We start from the raw sequence: 22,456 nt of genomic DNA, 5'->3' as shown, positions 1-22,456 counted from the left end.
GTCTCTACAAAAAAAAAAAAAAGGAAAAGAAAATATAGAAGAAAGTTTCTGTAATGTTGGGATCAATGATTTAGGTTGATGATTAATGTTCACATATAAATTTCCTTTGTGATTTCTTCTTCTTTTTTTATGGACAAAGTATGTTGTTTAATTGTTTAGTTTATAAATATCTTGAATTTTTCTAGATATCCAATAGTTATTTACATCATTTAATTCCATTGTGGAAATAAAATATACTCAAGGTGATGTCAATTCTTCATTCATTTAATCACTGACTTATTGAAACTTATTTTACTGTTCCAGAATGTGGTCTTGCAAACATACTATCTGCAGTTAAAAAGATCATGTATTCTAGGTATATTCTATAAACATTACTTAGGTCAAAATGGTAGATAGTGTTGTCCAAATTATCTACATATTGACTTGCTGTGTTTGTCTAGTTATTATATCAATTGCTGAAAGAGAAGTGTTAAAATCAACTATGACTGTGATATTGTCTATTTTTCAATTTAATTCTGTCAATTTTGTTTTATGCACAGTGTAACTGTGATTAGGTACATCTATGATTGTTATGTCTTCCTGGTAAATTTCCCCTTTATTATTATGAAATAGTGACCTTTGTATTTGAAAACATTCTTTGTAATAAAATCCATGTTATCTCATAACAATTTAGCAAATGTAGCCCTTTTTGTATACTAATTATTTTTAGGGGATAATATTTTCTATCCATTTCTTTTCTTTTTTTTAATCAATAAAATATTTTAATGCCTACAATTTCTTGTACACATAAACTGTAAAACTTTCACCTGTATATGCAAAAGTATATTCTCTTGCAGGTCAACTGCACCAGAAAACAAACTAAGCTATGGAAATGTTTTTGTTTTTTTTAACTTAATTTGTCCATTACATAAAAGGTATGACGGATTTAAGAACTCCAAAGAAATCTATATCCCACTCTTAATACACTACATGTCTGAATATTCCATCACATCCACTCAGAAAATAGTTGTCTAATATATTCAGCATATTGAAAATAAAACCACCAGTCTTTCTTTATATATTTATTCTCTTTCCAAACATGTTTTGGTCTCCTGCTATATCTCAGAAATGTACTAATACCTGCTTTTAAGTTACAAAATACAAAACAATTTCTTGGAGAAAATCCTAGGGATTTCATTATCCATTTATTTTCAACCTATCTTCGTTTTTGTTTTTGTTTTGTTGTTTGATAGACAGAGAGAGAGAGAGTCTTGCTTTGCTGCCTGGGGCTATGGTACAGTGGTGTCATGAAAGCTCACTGCAACCTTAAACTTCTGGGCTCAAGTGAACCTCTGATTCAGCCTCCTGAGTAGCTGGGACTATGGATGTACACCACCAGGCCTACCTAATTTTTGTCTTTAACTTTTTATAGACATGAGGTCTCACTATGTTGCTCAGGCTGGTCTCAAACTCCTGGCCTCAAAACAATCCTCATACCTTGGCCTCCGAAAGTGCTGGGATTACAGGCATGAGCCATTGTGCCTGGCCTCTATCTCAATCTTTCTATTTAAAATATATCTCTTGGCCAGCTGCAGTGGTTAATGCCAGTAAATCCTAGCATTATGGGAGGTTGAGGTGGGAGGATTGCTTGAGCTAAGGAGTTCAAGACTAGCTTGAATAAAAGCAAGACCACATCTTCACTAAAAATAGAAAAATTAACCAGGCATGCTGGCTAATTGTCTATCGCACCATTTAGGATTTCTAGTTCAGTGAGTACAGAGAAAGCAGACAATTTGGCTTTCTTCCTGAGCTTGGGCGGAAAGGGGGGGAAAGACACTTCTTTATCAATGATGATTTTAGTTGTAGATTTTTCATAGATGTACTTTACCAGGTTGATATTCTCTTCTATTTCTAGTTTGCTAATTGTTTTTATAAGGAAAGAGTATAGAGTCTTGTCAAAAGCTTTTCTGTTTCTATGAAGATAAATCATTTGGTTTTTCTCCTTTATGATACTAACAAAGTGAATTGCATTGTTTCATATGAAGTCAATTTAGTATTCTTGAGATAAACGCTATTTGGTCATGCCAATATCCTTTTTATACATTGTTATTTCATACATTTTTTTCCAGTTTTGTCATTTTTAACAATGGGAATTCAGCACCAGTTCCTCCAACATGACTGAAAGGGAAATTCCCAAATAAGCATTAACCTCTAGGCATGTTTAACTGTGGGGGGAAAAAAGGGATCATCTGCCATCAGTTCTGATTTGGAGGAGAGCTAGAGGATAGGACAGCAGAGAAACTACGCAGCACAGTCGCCAATAAAAAGCTAAAAGTCCTGCCAATTGTTATTCTCTCTCGTTCAAAGCGTCATATTTTTCTTTATCAAGACATTCTCTTTATGTTTTTATTTTTCACCAGGTTGACTACAACATGTGTAGGCACAGCTTTGTTTTCTTTTGCTTACGCTTTGCTGTGCTTATTCCTCTATCCTGTGAAGTACTTCTGAAGTAATTAAATACAGGAACACAAACTATCAGAAGTGCCACTGCTAACTCATACCACCTATCTTAATAAATTAAAATTAGGCAACGAGTATTCCCTAGAAAAAAAACAGGCGATCCATTTAACCTGTAAAAATTATTAGCAAACTATGCTATGTTCACATATAAGTACTTATTATATAGCTTTAACATCCAAAGCAAAAAAATTTAGGGTGTCTCAAAAGTCTCCACAGGAAAAATTACACAGCAACAGATATCTTGAAATGTGTTTGCCAGGAGCAGGGGTGAAGACGTGTGTGCGTGCGTGCGTGCATGCGTGCGTGCGTGCGTGTGTGTAGAAAGAGGTGGCCACACATAGAGAATATTTTTTACATAAAGATAAATTTAGCTGCAATTCCCCATTTTCCTTTTGTATGGCCATGTTGGGGACCGTACCATGGTCCATGCCACGTAATGTGTAACTTCCAAAGGTCTTTTTCCCTCTTTCACTTACAAGATCTCGACAGCTTTAGGCAAAGTAAGACAGCAAGATGCCAGTATTAATTCACACTGAAACCTTTTGCCAATGAAAACTCAAACTGTATGAATTAACAAAATTGTTCCCATTTTCAACAATGAAGGGAAATTAAAAACACTATTGAATGTCACTGACTTGGCTCATCTGAGAGGAAATAACGTAGCTAACACAGCTAATTTTAAATTATCAAGCTGGTACAATATAAATGGCTCTCTGAAACAATATGGGTTATTTTTACTATGACTCAGTTTTCCTGAAACATGCGGATATAATATCTCATAAATAGAACCACATAATGACAGCCTTACATACATGAAGCTATTCCTCTAAGGACAAGTTTCTGACTTTCCTGAATTAAAACATTTTCCCAAGATACCTCACATATATTTCTTCATGCTGCACCAACATGAAAACAGTGGCAAATATTTTGGCAAAAAAGAGATTTTGCCATCATTTTAGTAATTTTTTTTTTTCTTTTTAAAGACAGTCTTACTTTGTTGCCCTTGGTAGAGTGCCGTGGAGTCACAGCTCACAGCAACCTCTTGGGCTTAGCCGATTCTCTTGCTCCAGCCTCCCAAGTAGCCGGGAGTACAGGCGCCCACCACAATGCCCAACTATTTTTTTTGGTTGCAGTTTCGCTGGCACCAGGTTTGAACCCGCCACCCTCGGTATATGGGGCCAGCGCCCTACTCACTGAGCCACAGGCGCCGCCCCATTTTAGTAAATTTTAGAACAGTTCATCAAAACTGAACAAAATTCAGGACCCAAAAGCCATTCATTTGTTTATCCAGTAAATAGTTACCAAATACCAAATAATCGGGGTCCCTGTCTCTCCAACAGCCACACATTTCCCACAGCAGTTGAGATTTCCATTACACTTGCTTTTCCATCGACAGAGGAAGACACCTCATAGACTCAAGAGTTCACAATTCCAGTCCCAGGCCACCAAGATTCTGCCAGGGCAGGGAAACAGATGCAAAGCAGGAAAGACTACGCTATTTCTTTCCTCTCTATGTCCTATCTCTCCACATTTATGGCCAATTCCAAACAGAACCTATCCATTTAGGCTGCTTGAAATAGGGATGTTCTTTTACAAACTAGTGATCAGACGGCCTGGCTCATCACTGACTATTACGATTACATGAGTCTCTACCTACCCCAGAGAACTTTCATGTACATTGTGCAATTTGACCCTCAAAGTTTTTGGTGCTGGGAAAGCAGCACATCACCACTCCCCCATTATACAGAAGAGGAAGATGGAACAAGTAGTTATCCCTACCATCATGTAGTTACTAACTGAATTATGGAGCTCGGTAGAGCAATGCAATTCTAGAATAGAAATCAATACTGCTCTAGAATTATAGTACATATATTTCATTCATTGTTACATTCTGCATACATTTATTGAATAAGACCTATGAGTAAAAGCACTGAATTATCACCCCAGATCTTGCAAAGGACTTAGAAAAGAACAGCGCCTTGGCTCAGCGCCTGTAGCACAGTGGTTATGGTGCTGGCCATATGCACAGAGGCTCACGAGTTCGAACCTGGCCCAGGCCTGCTAAACTACAATGGCATCTGCAACAAAAAGATAGCAGGGCGTTGTGGTGGGCGCCTGTAGTCCCAGCTACTTGAAAGGCTGAGGCAAAAGAATTGCTTAAACCCAAGAGTTTGAGGTTGCTGTGAGCTGTGACGCCACAGCTCTCTATTGAGGGCTACATAGTGAGACTCTGTCTCAAAAAAAAGAAAAAAATTTTAAGTCAAAAATTCATTTAATACAATTATTCAATCAAACATCATAGCTTACCCTAGCCTACTTTAAATGCAGTCAGAACACTTACATTAGCCTACAGTTGAGCCTAATGTAGGCTCTAACACAAAGCCTATTTTATATTTAAGTGTTGAATAGCTCATGTAATTTATTACTACTATAGTGAAAGCAAAATGCACATATGGGTACTCAAAGTATGGTTTCTCCTGAATGCATGTCACTTTCACACCATCACAAATTCAAAAAGACATTCCATCAAACCTTCGTGAGTCAGGGGCCCTTTATGCCTTTTGGAGTACAAAAGGTACCAATGAAGGATATAAGTAAAGTTCCTTTCTTCTTTGAAACCAGGGGCCACTTTCAAGTCATCTTATCTGCTTCAGTATCATGCACAAAGAGACGAGAGGAAACACTAATAGAGAAAAAATTAACAAGGGCTGACTCCGGTTTTTCTGAAGTATTTGTACATTTCATTTGGGATTTTAAAAAGTTTGCATGGGGCTCCTAAAAGCTCTCCTCACATACAAATTTCTTGCCCTACTTCTCTCCAATTAAAGATACACTTGGGATTAACAAAATCATCTCCTTAAAAGAGTTAGGCCCAGCACTATGAGTCCCTGTCATTAAACAGCTTTCCTCCAAGGAGGGATCAGTCCTCAGGTCAGTTCTGAGTTGGAAGAAAACAGAAGGAAAAGAGAGAGCAAAAAAATTATGTAGCATAAAGCCCTTGGAGGTAAAGTATAAAACCTGAATTGATGACCTTCACTGCCAGCAAGCTGAGGAATGATAATTTACCCACTATCAGGAGTTTATCAAAAGTTCGCTGAGTTAATTACATCAAGTACTTCACAGTACAGATGAACAAGAATAGGTTAAAGAAAGGAAGAGTTTTAAAGAAAACTACCCAGCCCCCCGTAAGAAATGCTAAAAAATTAACTGTCTGAATATATAAACAATGTTTTACTGTCTTTTCTGGGTAACCAAAAGACAGACATGTACACCACAATAAAGTGCTTCTGAGACCAATCCAAGAAGATGTCACTACTGACAATGCTCCCTATGCCTGTCTCTGTTTACACCTCAGTTATCAGAAACTCAGGCCTCCAGGTCAGCTTTTATCACCTAAACACTTGGCCCTACCTGACTCAAGCTCACGGCCACTCCAGATCATCCACAACCTTCTCCAGCACCGCACTTGATGCACATGTATGCTCAGTATCACCTTTCCACCAGGATACTCCCACCCATCTCAGCCTTAGTCCTTTACCCTGCTGTACACTTGTCATCAGCACTTCTCTCAAGTATCGAGTTCTCCCTTTGTCTACTAAGTATTTCCCACAGAAGAATGTAAATTGATATAAACTCCAGAAAGGATAAAACATTGTTTACTGCTGGGCGGCGCCTGTGGCTCAGTGGGTAGGGCGCCAGCCCCATACACCGAGGGTGGCAGATTCGAACAAAAACATAGCCGGGCGTTATGGTGGGCACCTGGAGTCCCAGCTACTCGGGAGGCTGAGGCAAGAGAATCGCCTAAGCCCAGGAGTTGGAGGTTGCTGTGAGCTGTGACGCCATGGCACTCTACCAAGGGCAATAAAAGTGAGACTCTGTCTCTGAAAAAAAAAAAAAAAAAAAAAAATGCTTACTGCTATATCCCCAATGGCCAGCCCAATGCATGCGTGTGTGTGTGTGTGTATAATAGATGTCAGCTGAATGAATAAATGAAAGGTACATAATATATATGCCCTTTTTAAAAATTTGAACATGTCAATTTCTTTGTAGCACATGTAATGAATAAATAGGGACATTCCCATACAGTTACAAAAAACAAACATGATATAATGATACACACCAAAGATTTCTAAGAATACTGAATTGGGAAAATAAAGCAGGCACTCAAGGGACTCCAGTGACAAACAATCATTTCTAAGAGAGTATGTAGGGAAGAGAAATTTGCAAAATTTATAGTACAGCACAAAACCAGCTAGCTTTTCTTTCTATCAGAAAAAAGTCCTTTCTTTTGCCTTATCTGAAAAATAACAAAGGAAGAAAACATCAGAATTCTAAATTGAACGTGATTCCTAATTATGATAATAAAAATGCCTTTGAAAAAATGATATGTATCTTAAGAAACTTGTATTCATTAAAGAACGCGTATATCTTTTGCTAATGCATAAAGCCAAAAGAACCCTCCCTCTGTGACTTCTCACTTCTTGGAATAAACCTTCTTTGTTATTGTTGTTTTTGAGACAGGGTCTTGCTCTGTCACCTGGGCTAGAGGGCAGTGGCATCGTCATAGCCCAGGCAACCTCCTGGGCTCAAGAGATCCTCTTGCCTCAGCCTCCCAAGTAGCTGGGAGTACAGGTACAGTCACCACACCACAGCTAATTTTTTTTTCTTGCAGGTTTTGGCCAGGGCAGGTTTGAACCCACCACCTCCGGTACACGGGGCTGGTGCCCTACTCATTTGAGCCACAGGCGCTGCCCCACAGCTAATTTTTCAATTTTTTGTTTTATAGAGATGGAATTTTGCTCCTGCTCATGCTGGTCTCAAACTCTTAGATTTAAGCAATGCTCCCACCTCAACAGACATGAGCTGAAAACTCTTCTTTGACACTGAAACTTCCAATATCTACTACTCCATCTTTCCTTTTCACTGCCAGTCTTCTACAAGTGTGTTCTTTACCTATGGACTTTGCTTCCTTTACTCCATTCCCTCCTAAATTCTCTGTAATGAGGTAACTATCCAGACAGAAGCAATGCACTCCGAATTATCAACCCCACGTTTCTTCCCTGACTGCACTACTGTGTTGAACACTGACTGACAAGCACCCCAGGCTCCCCATCCCCCTCCTTCCCTGGCCTCTGTAACCCAGACCCTCCTCCTCCCAGCTCCCCTTTCTCACCATGTCTGCTAGGCATCACGCTCAGTTTTGGGCACAAGAGTCGTGGAATATAGTGGCTTTGGCTCTGTTACTTCACTTAATAATGCAACATATATTTATTGAGCACTTACTATATGCAAGATAGCAGAGTAGGCCCTATGATAAAGCAATGAACAAGAAATATCTGGCCACTACGTTCATATCCAAGCAAGTACTAAGAAAAATGGTTATGTTGAAGTCACCAGCAAGATATATGTGACTTGGAAACTAAAATAATAAGGGTTTTCTCCCCTTAATTTCTTAGGTGGCAGTGTTTCAACATGAGCAATATGAGGCAAGAACATACCAGAGGCAAATAATTTACAAGGAAAAAATATGAACTGAAAGGAAAAAGACATTACTCACGGATGTGAATGCCAGCAGCTCCTCTTCAGTTAATTTATGCACTGGGTTATTCTTTTGGAAATTTATGCTTCAAATTAAAAAAAAAGTACATTATTTCTAAAATACATATTGTACCTAATGTAATTTTTTAAAAAACAAAGCAAGTTGCTATATTTTATATATTTGAGAGCACACATTTAAGTAATATGGCATTATATACAAATATAGACATGACTTTGCTAAAGATAAATATAAAAGTAATAAAATGCTGACAAAATGTGGTTGGTGAAGTAAATGTCAACATAAGTTATCTGAATAGGGAAAAAAAATAAACTCAATCTGTGCCACTCAGCAAGAAAAACGAAAAGAATTATTACAGCCTCCACTGCTATTTATTAACTTCATACCAAAAATCATGAAAATATTACTATAACCACCATACAGGGAAAAATAAGAAACTGTTAGAGAGATAGAATAGGAATCCTAAGACCCTGCTGATCCCGGTGTAACAGTTAGAAAACAACTTGGCACTAACATGTGAACTCAGCATTCACACAACCTCACTAACATGTGAACTCAGCATTCACACAACCTCACTAACATGTAAACTCAGCATTCACACAACCTCACTAACATGTGAACTCAGCATTCACACAACCTCCACTCAATACTTCCATACTAGGTCGAGAGCCAGGGAAATTCTTAAACAGGTGAACGAAGAATCAAATACACATATAATCATAGTGATAAAGTGTGTAATAGGAAAATTCTGGAAACAATCCCAATGTCCAAAAGGAAAATGGTAGATTGTGATACATTCACTCAATGGAATTCTATACAATAAAATGTATTTTAGCTACATATAGCAACATGAATCACAAAAACACAGTAACGAGAGAAAACAGGCAAATCACAAAGGACTACATAAGATGTCATGATTATTATTATTATTATTATTTTTTTTTTTTTTGTAGTTTTGGCCAAGGCCATGCTTGAACCTGCCACCCCTGGTATATGGGACCAGCGCCCCACTCCTTGAGCCACAGGCACTGCCCAGATGTCATTTTTAGAAAGCTCAGAAATAAGCAAAATAAAGCAATTGATGTATAGGCATATAAAACATGAGATTAAATGTACTGTTTAAAAGGCAGGAAAACGGGAAACACAGAATCAGGGTAGTGGCTGTGTCTCGAGCAGAGGCAGGAGGATGAGGCACAGAAGCACACAGGCTGAGCTGACAGTATTCAGGATCGTCTAGTTTTTAAAATGGAAAGTTAGTTCAACAGTGTTCATTTTCCTACCTTACATTTATATAGTAGATAAATTCCTTTGTATGTAAATGTTGCATATTTACATGTATTGAAAAATAAAAAGAAAATACCATTCCATACAATAGAAATACTTTCCTTTTATTTTCAATACTGTTTAAGGATTTTATAATGAGCATAAAATGTTGATATAATTTTTTTTTTTTCTTTTTTATTGTTGGGGATTCATTGAGGGTACAATAAGCCAGTTACCCTGATTGCAATTGTTAGGTAAAGTCCCTCTTGCAATCATGTCTTGCCCCCATAAAGTGTGACACACACTAAGGCCCCACCCTCCTCCCTCCATCCCTCTTTCTGCTTCCCCCCCCATAAACTTAATTGTCATTAATTGTCCTCATATCAAGATTGAGTACATAGGATTCATGCTTCTCCATTTTTGTGATGCTTTACTAAGAATAATGTCTTCCACTTCCATCCAGGTTAATACGAAGGATGTAAAGTCCCCATTTTTTTTAATAGCTGAATAGTATTCCATGGTATACATATACCACAGCTTGTTAATCCATTCCTGGGTTGGTGGGCATTTAGGCTGTTTCCACATTTTGGCAATGGTTACAGTTTCTGGCCGGGGCTGGGTTTGAACCTGCCACCTCCGGCATATGGGGTCGGTGCCCTAGTCCTTTGAGCCATAGGTGCCACCCCATATAATAATTTTTAAGTGAACTTACTTTTACTGTGGGTAATAAGTAATGAATGGGGAAGGAAAGAACTATGAAATAATTTCACTAAAAACACACAGAACGGCTGGGTGCCCATAACACAGTGGTTACGGCACCAGCCATGTGCACCAAGGCTGGCAGGTTCATAACTGGCCCAGGCCAGCTAAACAACAATGACAACTGTAACAACAACAACAACAAAAAATAGCCAGGCCTTCTGGCGGGCGCCTGTAGTCCCTGCTACTTGGGAGGCTGAGACAAGAGAATCACTTAAGCACAAGAGTTTGAGGTTGCTATGAGCTGTGGCACCACAGCACTCTACGGAGGGCAACATAGTGAGACTCTGTTTCAAAAAATAAAAATAAAAAATATATAAATAAAACACAGAACATACACATACATGCTCACACACTTGGACATTTCCAATTTGAACAAAGGAATTATGTAACAGGTAGCAAGATGATCTAATTAACCCTCCCTAAGGTCCTTTGAGTTCTAGACACTAAGAATAAGGTAACTATCCAGATATTCCACTGAAACTGTCCCAGACAGAAGCAATGCACTCCTAATTATCAACAAGAATATATAAAAGGCACTCCAAGATAAAAACTTCATTCAAAATGGATCTCATCTCTCACATCAAAATTCCAATCCTAAAAGCATTATACAAAGTATAAAGATAAAGTGAAATGCTAGGCTTATTACAAATAATTATGACATAGTCACTGAGTTGGGTCTCCACTATTTAACACGTTAAATGATTTACTGTCAAAGGCTTACAACATACTCATATATACCGTCCCTCAGTATGTACAGGGAATTAGTTCAGGATCTTCACAGGATGCTTAAATCTCTTACATAAAATGGTGTAGTATTTGCATATAACCTACCACATCCTCCAGTATGCTTTCAATCATCTAAAATACTTAATATAATGTAAATTTTATGTAAACAGTTGCTCTACTGTATTGTTTTATTTGTATTTTTTTATTGGTGTACTATTTTTTATTGGATTTCTTCCCTCAGAATATTTTTGATCCAAATCTGTTGAATCCATGGAAAAGGAACTTGTGAATATGGAAGGCCATAACTGTATTACTACCATGCATACTTGAAAATCAAACTGTTAATTTAACAGAGAATTACCCCCCCATACTCAGTAGCCTGAATTAGTCACAGGTGGCTATGTTTTAAGAAAGGGTCCTCAAACTGCGGCCCGCAGGCCACATGAGGCAGTGTGATTGTATTTGTTCCCGTTTTGTTTTTTTACTTCAAAATAAGATATGTGCAGTGTGCATAGGAATTTGTTCATAGTCTTTTTTTTAAACTATAGTCCAGCCCTCCAATGGTCTGAGGGACAGTGAACCGGCCCCCCATTTAAAAAGTTTGAGGACGCCTGTGGGGATCCTTCCCATAGCGCTTTATGTAGAAGCAGTTAGGCATATTGAAGTATAAGACATGTGCTGCAGTTCTAGCATTTGGTTTTCAGGTAAAAATTAAACTGAAGCAGAAAGTCAGTGAAAAGCAAGAGTCCAGGGAAAGAGCGTGAAGAGACCCCCATTGTTGTGTCAATCTACAATCCATAAGAACACACCTTCTCTCAGTCTCCTTTCCAAAGCAAGACAGCCTCCCACAACATCCAAGTCAGCCAGCCTACCACAACATCCAAGTCAGCTCTTCACAGGGGTTAGCACCATGGGAACCAGATGGAGATCAGACAGTACCAGAAAATCACTGTTAACCCCCACAGTAACTCAATTCATGCAAATCATGAATTCATTGATGTTCTAACCCAGAGATTTAGAAACTGTATCAGATGTTCTAAGATTCAGACAATAACCAGTGGTTTCTACTAAACAATCGAAGTTTTAACTGCCTGTGAAATCCATTTGTTACTTTTATCTGTTCTATATATTGAAATTCCACTAAAATCTTAGGGGAAAAATAGTATTTTAAGACAAAGTTTTTACTTGGCTTTTAGTCCTCTCTCCATTACAAAGTTTAACACAGTAGAAATAAAGTTCATTACACTTGAATGAGAATGGCTGAGGGTTACATTTATTTGGTACAGCTTTCCTGTTGAGTTGACAATTATCAAAATGCCAAAAATAACATTTTTAAAAATATCATGAAGAACCTCCCAGAATTTGAGGTCAATAACACCTGAGCTCAAATCCTAATTGCTACTTTGTAATTCTGAAGAAGTCATTTAGCCATGTGAACACTGTTTTCCCACCTGTATTTGAAAAACAACAATTCCAAGGTTTGTTAGAATATTAACGGGAGTTAATGTAAATGTATACAGTACACATATAATGCCTAGCACACAGTACTGCTCATAAATGGTTGATATTCATATTATAATATTAACATAAGTATTGTTATAAATTGAACCAGTAATTTTTCTATAGTGACTGCAAATTCTCTTACTGAAATTAAATAATGCGATAAGATCACTTTGCTTTAGAAACAGAACTCTATATATGTGTGATCCCTTTTAAGAAAATAAAAGGGGACACAGAACTGAATTCAATTTTTATATAAATGAAAACCTATTGTTACTATGAGATGAATACTGACGGATTACTTCCACTGAATTAAAAGACCAAATTTTTTTCAAATACACTTTTCTAAATTGCTTATTACTAATTTAACTGGTATCAATATTGGAACTTTGTAAGAGATTCTATTTTAGCATTACTAAATCTGTTGATAAAAAATGGTATATTTATAAAGTCTGTACATATCTCCCTACAAAATATTCAATTCAAACATAAATAAGAATTACTTTACATTGGAGAAACTAGCAAATACCACTTTAATCATGTGATCAGAGTTAACATCACCAGTAGTAAGACAAATCAAAACCATGCTCTACCTCCTAAGATGCAATGAAAATGACAAAATTTCACTTCCCTGATATCCTTGCTAATAAAGCATAAGGTGAAGCTAATCATTAAGAAAAAAATATCAGCAACGAATCCCCAACAATAAAAAAAAAAAAGAAAAAAATATCAGGCTTGGCGCCTATAGCTCAGCGGCTAGGGAGCCAGCCACATATACCAGAGCTGACAGGTTCAAATTCAGCCTGGGCCTGCCAAAACAATGACAACTACAACCAAAAAATAGCCGGGCATTATGGCGGGCACCTGTAGTCCCAGCTACTTGGGAGGCTGAGGCAAGAGAATCACCTAAGCCCAAGAGCTGGAGGTTGCTGTGAGCTGTGGTGCCACAGTACTCTACCAAGGGTGACAAAGTGAGACTCTGTCTCTTAAAAAAAAAAAAAAAATCAGACAAAATTGAATTGAGGCAAAGCCTACAAAATAACTAACTGGTAAATTTCAAATGCCAAGATCACAAAAGTCAAGCAAAACAGAGGAACTAGTCCAGATTGACAAGGACTAAAGAGACATGACAACTAAACGTGACATACAGATGGTACCAAAAAAGTATACACATGTAATAAAGGAAAGACTATGCTAAATTGTAATGCTCACTGCATACCAACACCAAAAGATGAATACAAGTTCCACTGAGCACCTTGCAATTGCAGTCACTCAAATGTGACTTGAGTATTCCAAATTTAATAGCTTTTTCCTTTCTTAAAATGCGAACACATTTTTTGGCACCCTCTGTAGATGTTCTAGACTAGATCTTTTGCTTTAAAGGAGATTCTCAAGATAACTGGCAAAATTTGAAAGAGGTGAGAGAATTAAATGATAGTAAAGTATGAATGTTAATTTTCTGATTTTAATAGCTATATTGTGGCTATGTACAAAAATACTATTACTTGTTGGAAATACACACTTAAGTATTTAGGGATGATAGGACATTATGTCAAAAACTTATTCTCAAAAGTGCTTTATACTGATTTCCCTGTCCTTAAAACATTTTTGCATATTTGAAATTATTTCAATTCAGAAAAACAAATTTAAAAACTATGTCTGCCACACATAAGTTTTTACAGTATTAAAAAAAGTTCTATCCTTTGAAATGTAAATATCATCAATGGTCAAATAGTCATTCTGGCCCATCTTTAATATTTTTTAAGTATCTATTCCTACTTAAGGGTCACTAAAGAAATTTTGTTTATAAAGCAAAGAATGAACATAGCAACTCATATGAGATTCCTAATATTTAACTCTTTAATTGGCTTCCCAAGTATTTCTTCTTAATCCTCATAGGTGCTATAAAATTCACAATTTATCCACAACTCTTGGGAACTCCTTGAATAAAGAGTTCCCCAAACACAAGAGAACCAATATGCAAGATGTTCAAATTAACCAAGTCAGCATTAACTTACCAGATTCCAAGGATGACAGCAAGCTCTTCAGCACATAGATCGGGCATCTGAAACTGTTCACAATCTGCTAACTTTATCTCATTCAGAACAGTATCATCATTGAGCTCAAGATTCTGGCATAATACAAAAGAAAATACTTAGAACAAAAATTAAAGTTGATTCATTCAAATGAATGGCATGTAACAGATGCCTGGAGGGATAAAGTTAACCTACCTTTTTGTTTAAGATTATTTAACATCTACAATGATCAGTAGGCTGTTTCTTATGAAACACATATTTGGGGACAGTTTACCTTGTAGAAGTGGAAGATGCACCGTGCTACCCATATCTCAAGAATGACTGACGATAACAATAATAGGGAACAAGGGCTGTCAGTGATTGAACCCTTCTACAGATAATTTTATATACATTTTCTTATTTATTCCTACAGTAATCATAGGCAATAGGCATTTCTAGTCCCATCTATAGATGAGAAAACAAGGAATCAGAGACTTAGAGAAGGCGATAACAGGTCACATTTAATGTATGTGGCAGCATGAGGATATAAAACCATATCTTCCTACTCTAAATTCTAATCTAAAACATCAGTTCCCCAACTCTGTGTCTCAGTTGTATAAAGTGATCAGTTTTGAAACAGCTTACAAATAACTCGTTACTAATGATAGAAATGCCAAATTGACGAGCTGATTCTAAAATTTATACAGAAAGGCAAAGGCCAAAACAACTTGAAAAATAATAAAATCTGAGGATTTAGGAGTACTTAATTTCAAGAATTACCATAAAGCCAAAGTATAATAGTACTGGCATAAACACAGACATGTAAATGAATGGAAGAGAACACAATCGAAAATTTAAGACCCATGCACATATGGTTGATTGATTTTCAACAAAAGTACTTGGGTGATTCAACAAGTAAAATCTTTTCAGTAACTGATGGTGGAACAACTAGATAGCCATTTGAAAAAAGAAAACAATGACCCTTCACCTTCATCTCACACCAATACAAAAGTTAAATCAAAATAGACTGTAGACCTTGATGAAGAAGATAAAAGTGAAAATACTTATAGAAGTGGCTCAGCACCTGCAGCTCAAGCAGCTAGGGCGCCAGCCACATACACTGGAGCTGGTGGGTTTGAATCCAGCCTGGGCCTGCCAAACAACAAAGACAACTACAACCAAAAAAAAAAAAAAAATAGCTGGGCATTTTGGTGGGCGCCTATAGTTCCAGCTACTTGGGAGGCCGAGGCAAGAGAATAGCTTAAGCCCAAGAGTTGGAGGTTGCTGTGATCTGTGACGCCATGGCACTCTACTGAGGGCGACATAGTGAGACTCTGTCTCAAAAAAAAAAAAAGAAAAAGAAGGGGCGGCGCCTGTGGCTCAAGGAGTAGGACGCCGGTCCCATATGCCGGAGGTGGTGAGTTCAAACCCAGCTCTGGCCAAAAACCACAAAAAAAAAAAAAAGAAAAAGAAAATACTTATAGAAAAAATCATCGAACAGAATTTTTCCAACCTTGGGGTAAGCAGATAGTCATTAATCAGGACACAAAAAATGTAAATCATAAGAGAAAAACTTAACAAATGGGATTTCATCAAATTGATAACTTCTGCTCTTTGAAAATATTATTAAGAAAACAAAAAGCCAAACTACAGATTCAAAGAATATACTCACAAATACATCTCTGAAAAGGGACTTGTATTTAGAATACAGAAAATTCTTAGAACTCAACAATAAAACAAACAACCCAAGTAAAAAAAATGGGGAAAAGATCCACGTGTACACCACAAAAGAAGATACATGAATAGTCAATTAGCACGCATAAAAATCCTTGACAATAGTAGTTGACAGAGACATACTATTAAAATCAGAAAGAACTATAAGTATACACGCAGAATGGCTGCATTTTAAAAGATTAACAGTATTAAATGTTGGCCAGGATCTAGAATAATTAGAACTGTTATGCGTTACTGAGGGAAATGTAAAAATGGCATAATCACAGAAAATAGTTTTCTACTTTCTTAAAGTAAACATAATTTACCACCTGAGCTATTAATTCCAAGAGAAATGAAAACATATGTCCACACAAAGACATGTTCATAAATGTTCCCAGCAGTTTTATCTGAATAGCCCCAAACTAGTAACAACACAAACGTCTGTCATCAGATAAATAGATTTAAAGCATTATGCTATACCCAACCAATGGAATTCTATCCAGCAATAAAAAGGAACTGCTGCCATATGCAACCATACAGATAAATCTCAAAAACATCATGCTGAAAAACAAGCTAGATACAAAGAAATATGTATGATTAATTCACATTAAATTCTAGAAAAGGCAAATTATCTATTGTCACAGAAAGCAGACCAATAGTTGTTTAGAGCCAGAGGGGTGGGGTATTAAAACTAAAAAGGCACAGGATGCCTGGGGTAAGGTACACTTCTTGACTGTAAGGTTTGGGTGAATATATTTGTTAAATCTCATTGAACTGTACAATTAAAATGCCCCAGCACCTCCCCTTGGCATAATTCTCAGTACAGAATAGAATTTCAGTGTACAGGGTACCCAAGATAAGTTTGTTTGCAGGTTGTGGAATGAAGAGCAAGCAACACATGGGGTTTAAGGACTGTAAAATAAACCAAAGGACAATAAAAACATAGGTTTGAGTGGCTCATGCCTATAATCCCAGCACTTGGGAGGCCGACGTGGGTAGACTGCCTCAGCTCACAGGTTCGAGACCAGCCTGAGCCACAGCCAAGACCCCGTCTCTAAAAACAGCTGGGTGTTGTGGCAGGCGCCTGTAATCCCAGCTACTTGGGAGGCTGAGACTGGCTTGAGCCCAAGAGTTGAAAGTTGTAGTGAGGTAGGATGCCATGGCACTCTACCAAGGGTGACAAAGTAAGACTCTGTCTCAAAAAAAGAAAAAAAAAAATGGTAGGGTGGGGTCTCTTGGATAAGAAAATACATATATAAATGCTAACAGCTTCCATGGAAGAGGCCTGTAAGTAGGTAAACTGACCAAGAGTCTTAAATTCAAGCTAGAAGAAGGAAATTCATTAGATGTATAAAAAAAAATACTAAGGCAGCAACCAACACATTAATGACACAGGCAAAACGGGTAAAAAAGAAGTCTGATTTAACTGTACATACAGAAGGAGCCCACGAAATTTCAAGTCAATGAATGTTTAAAAACAGCCAAATATAAGAAGACAAATATGATAACACTTAACAAAACTAAAACTAAAAAGGTCTCTACTCAGACCATCTTTGGTATTTCCTCAAAGGGGGGAATAATATGTAAATGACTATATTAATAATTCATATTCATTGAATTTTAGAAGGAAAATGCCATTTAAATCTACATAAGGGTTTTAAAAAAAGGCTTAAACATCAGGTTCTCCCCTGCCCCAGGCACCCTTACTCAAGCTCAAACAAGGACAAAATGAAGTCTGTCCCTACCCCATTCAGTGTTTCTACAGTACTCACCTACTAAAACAAATTCAGATACTAATTGAATTAAATAACTTATAATCTTGCTTACTTTGGTTAAATGTTCCAGAGGAGTGGGAGCCGGACTGAATTCACAACTTGAAAGGACAGCCCCTTCTCTTCTTACATCTAGAATCAGTTGTGCCACATAATGTTCCTGGAATCGTGTCCTTTTTCCCAAAGCACCTAAAAAACAATAAAATTATATCTATCATCTGTCTATCAGATCTACTGTACAATCATGAAGAGTAATATTTCCAGGGCACTTAGAGTGTATAAGGTGTTTTATCCATTTTACATAAGAAAAGGCCCAGCTTCAGGTTTTAAATGACTTACAAAATTATAAAGCCAATAAGCTATGGTGCCAAGACTCAGATCCAAAACTTTTGCCACTAGATTCTACATACTTATTTTTGCATCAAAACACCACCCTCCTCAAAAGTGAGTAACTCTTTGTTATAGGTATTATTATCTCTACATATACAACAGATGAGAAAACAGAGGTTCTGGGGTACTATCACTTGCTCAAGATCACAGGGCTTCTCAGGATCAGAGCCAGAGCTTAAATCCAGGGTTGTCAGGGCCTAAATCTCAGGCTGTTAAACTATCTGGCTTGCAAAACCAATATTTTTTCATTATGTCTCTGAAATAACTTGCTGCAGAATAGCTGTTTTCAAATCACTTTTGAGAAGCAAAAATTCCAATATCTATTCTCTGGAAAGCATCAGATTACAAAGACCCTTGATTACAAAGACTAGTCTAAAAATTCTGGATTTTATCCTGAGATGAGTTTGGCTCTAAGTTATACATCAACCTTTTAAACATGTTATGCTAAAGACTGCCACTGAACTGGTATAGCACAGATTACTTTTTTAAAGTAAGGCCATAGCTCAGTGGTAAAAATTATTAACCTGATTCTCATTTTATATTTGTGAGCACCACTTTTGTATTTTTAAATTTCTCACCCTTAACTTGGAAAACAAAATAAGAACTAAGTGGTAAATTCAGTTAAAGCAGAATATACAGAGTACTGTCCCATTAATTTTTTAAATAGTCCCAAAATGTCTGCTAGGACCAAAATATTTAAACACATAATCTGAAACTAACCTCACATGTTATATTACATATAATAACATCATTAAATACAGATAAGACTCTAACTTATACATGGCCATTCTTCTAAAAGCTATAAGCTAGATATTAAAAAATTTCCCCACACAATGTAATAAAAGGTGCCTAAGATCTCAGACAAGTCCATAAAGTCATCTATAACTCATAATGTATCTGATTTTATTGATTGGATTAGTCAAAAGAAACACAAAAATCTGGCGGCTAAAGCATAGCCCTTAGAGATAATCTAGACCTGGCCTCCAGAAAACAAATAGGATCAATCATTTCAACATTCACAGACACCCTAGATTGCTCAGCCAGGTTCAAAAGGTATAAATGGTGTGATGATTTTATGATGTCTAACTTTCATAAATTTATTCAAAACTGAATGCCAATTATATTGTGAGATACTACAGACAAAGCAATTCATAAAAAAAAGTTTCTTATTTGATATTCAGAAGAAACAGAGGTTTTAGGAGAAATTCTGAAAATTATTCCTTCATTCAACAAATATTAAATATTGAGTACTTACTATATACCATTCAATGCCACTAAGGCATTGAAGAAAAACATCAAGTAAACAAAACAGTCAAAACATTCAGCTCATAAGAAAGACAAAAAAATGTAGAATGGAAGCAACAGGTGGGTCCTTATAAGAAAGGGCAATTCAGAGAGACCAGACTAAGCTGGGGAATCTAGAGAGGGCTTTAGAGGCCCATGCCCAGAACCAAACGGTCAAAACTTCATTTGTAGGCCAGAAGAGGTGGCTCACACCTATAATCCTAGTACTGTGAGAGCCCAAGACAGGTGGATTGCTTGAGCTCTGGAGTTTGAAACCAGCCTGAGCAAGAACGAGACCTCATCTCTGCTAAAAATAGAAAAACTAGCCAGGCATGATGGTGGGGGCCTGTAGTCCCACTACTTGGGAGGCTGAGGCAAGAGAATCGCTTAAGCCCAAGAGTCTAAGGTTGCTGTGAGCTGTGACGCCACAGCACTCTACTGAGGGCCACAAAGTAAGACTTTCTCTCAAAAAAACAAACAACAACAAAAAAAAACCTTCATTCATATACAGCCTGGCTACTGTCTATTACTAAACTGTATCTAACTATATTAGAACAATAAGTGGGAATCTCTAAGAATAAAGAAAATATATAATTTCAAATTTGTTCTAAAACTATGAATTTTTAAAGAAAATTGTTAAAATCCATTTTAACAAAGAAAGGGATATAGACAAATACTAGCATACAATACAAACTGCCAACGTAGAGATATGAGTTTTATTATAAAAATAAAATTATCCAGGGCAGCGCCTATGGCTCAAAGGAGTAGGGCGCTGGCCCCATATGCCAGAGGTGGCAGGTTCAAACCCAGCCAAAAACAGCAAAAAAAAAAAAAAATAAAAATAAAATTATCCACAAAAAAGGTAAAAAGTCTTACCTGTTAAATCAATTTGTAGTTTGCCAATGTCTTTAGCGATACTGAAGTGATTTTTTGCTTTTTGATACTCATAATAATATAAAAACATATATGCACATTCCAGATGGAATTGAATGGCCAAATATCGACCTGAATCACCTACAAACAGGTGTTCTAGTTTCATCACTGCAAGACAAAAGAGGAAACATTTTAATTCTACGATGAGAACAAAAACATGCCAGTGTTGAGTCCATAATATGTCAAGCATGTATTACATAGTTCTCTACCCTTCAAGAATTTTCAATGTAGAAAATCAGGAATATAAAGATAATAATATTTACCAGCCTGCATTCTCTGAACACTTACATGCTCCAAAGATGCAGCTAAGGCATTCCAGACATCACCCCCTTTATTCCACACAATCCTGGGAGCTATGATTCATTTCCTTGCTCTTTCTTAGAGTGCTTGTCTAATTAACACTATAAAAGACAGCAACATGGCAGTTCTCTGAGGTTGTCATGAGGATGTGAGGAGAGCCACACAGATACTGCACAGACTACTTACACACTGTTTGGCTAACTTTGAGCAGCTGCTCTACTTTTATGTGGCAGAAAAATGAGATTTCAACAATTCTTTTTTGTCTTTTTTATTTTTTTAATGAGTCTTCTCCTTATCAACGGACAGAGACCAGCTAATTTGGCTATGAGAAGAAAACTTCACAGACACAACTGCCTGCAGAGAAGATGTATGCCTCTTCATTCTCGAGTCCCCTTCCCCTGAGGAATTTTCCTGAGAAGATGGCTGATTCCTTCCCTTCCATTCAATACACTGCTCGTTTCATTCTGAGAAAGATTCCAGAAGACTGCTTTCTTCTGAATCCAGTGAACACATTTCAGTCCTGATCTGCTACTGAAATATCTCTCTAGCTAACTTTATGCAGTCTACCACAAAAAGAAGAGGCGTGAAGGAAAGATACCAGCTACTACCCCAAAAAAACTTCCTTATGGCAATAGTACGATTGCTTAGAAGTTCTCGGAAAGAAAGGAATTGTTTGAAAGCACCAGGGATGGCTTATTCCTTTCAAAAGATTTTCTTCTTCCTGAGTTCTCTTAAGAAGAAAAATAGCACAAATTCAAAATGATTCCAGTCTGAAGCACAATTATTTGCCTGAAGAACAAAAATATTTCATCTTTTTCTGCACATTATACTTCATAGGTTAAATAGAAAAATGCATTTTAATTTCTTAGAATTCTCATCATAAAAAGTGTAAGAATTTAAAATTTTTCTTCCTACTTGTATAATTCTCCCAAAGTATTAACTTGGTATACATTTAAATGTTAAAAAATGCAAAATCTGAAATGAGTTGCGTTGACCATTCATCTTTGCACAGTAGGGAGAAAACAATTGGTTTGCTGATTATTTATGTAATGAGACTAAGAAACTTTTTTTTTTGCAGTTTTTGGCTGGGGCTGGGTTTGAACCCACCACCTCTGGCATATGAGGCTGGTGCCCTACTCCTTTGAGCCACAGGTGCTGCCCAAGAAAGAAACTCTTAATTGTTACCAATTTTATATGATAGGCTTTAATGCCTATGATAAAGGGTGATTTTTATTTTATGAGGAATATTCATTTGAAGGTGTAAAAGAAAGAAAGTTCTTTTTTTTTGAGACAGAGTCTCACTTTGTCGTCCTTGGTAGAGTGCCTGGCCTGGGCCTGCTAAACAACAATGACAACTGCAAGCAAAAATTAGCCAGGTGTTGTGGCAGGCACCTATAGTCCCAGCTACTTGGGAGGTTGAGGCAAGAGAATCGCTTAAGCCCAAGAGTTTGAGATTGCTGTGAGCTGTGACACCATGGCATTCTACCGAGGGCAACATAGCGAGACTCTGTCTCGAAAAAATAAAATAAAATAAATAAAAGATGAGTACTCATCATTTTGATAGGTTTTGTTTTAGATGTAGGAAAAAAATAAATCAAAGGAAACTGAAGGCTATGATTATCCAAAAAGGAAACTATCCTGTCTATATCTGAACTGTGTTGATAAATAGGTGTTCCCAACTTGTTAGATATGCTCTTTTTGTTTTAAGTGTGCAAGATATGTTCTTAATTTATATTTATTAA

The 22,456-nt window shown here is 36.9% G+C and overlaps 2 protein-coding genes across 3 annotated transcripts in view; one reads left to right on the top strand and one right to left on the bottom strand.

Annotated features, from left to right (window-relative positions):
* Window positions 1-22,456, bottom strand: part of TTC27 (tetratricopeptide repeat domain 27) — a 191,176-nt gene that overhangs the window by 131,060 nt on the left and 37,660 nt on the right. For both annotated transcript variants that reach the window (XM_053588033.1, XM_053588034.1), the window contains exons 6-9: window positions 20,358-20,522; window positions 17,863-17,996; window positions 14,326-14,438; window positions 8,057-8,123 (exon numbers count right to left, since the gene is read on the bottom strand). In XM_053588033.1, the coding sequence (XP_053444008.1) occupies window positions 8,057-8,123; window positions 14,326-14,438; window positions 17,863-17,996; window positions 20,358-20,522 (479 nt within the window). The remainder of the gene's footprint in view (window positions 1-8,056; window positions 8,124-14,325; window positions 14,439-17,862; window positions 17,997-20,357; window positions 20,523-22,456) is intronic.
* Window positions 20,952-21,116, top strand: LOC128583645 (apelin receptor early endogenous ligand). The gene has a single exon (XM_053588047.1). It carries the CDS (start codon window positions 20,952-20,954, stop codon window positions 21,114-21,116), a length of 165 nt encoding a protein of 54 aa, XP_053444022.1.

The sequence above is a fragment of the Nycticebus coucang genome, chromosome 4 (assembly GCF_027406575.1).
Source record: "Nycticebus coucang isolate mNycCou1 chromosome 4, mNycCou1.pri, whole genome shotgun sequence".
Taxonomy (NCBI): Eukaryota; Metazoa; Chordata; class Mammalia; order Primates; family Lorisidae; genus Nycticebus; species Nycticebus coucang.
The sequence above is the reverse complement of the archived record's forward strand: the minus strand, read 5'-3'. Positions and strand labels throughout refer to the sequence as shown.

Excerpts from the sequence above, each read along its gene's own strand:
- LOC128583645 (XM_053588047.1), top strand. The coding sequence starts at position 20,952 with ATGAGATTTCAACAATTCTTTTTTGTCTTTTTTATTTTTTTAATGAGT.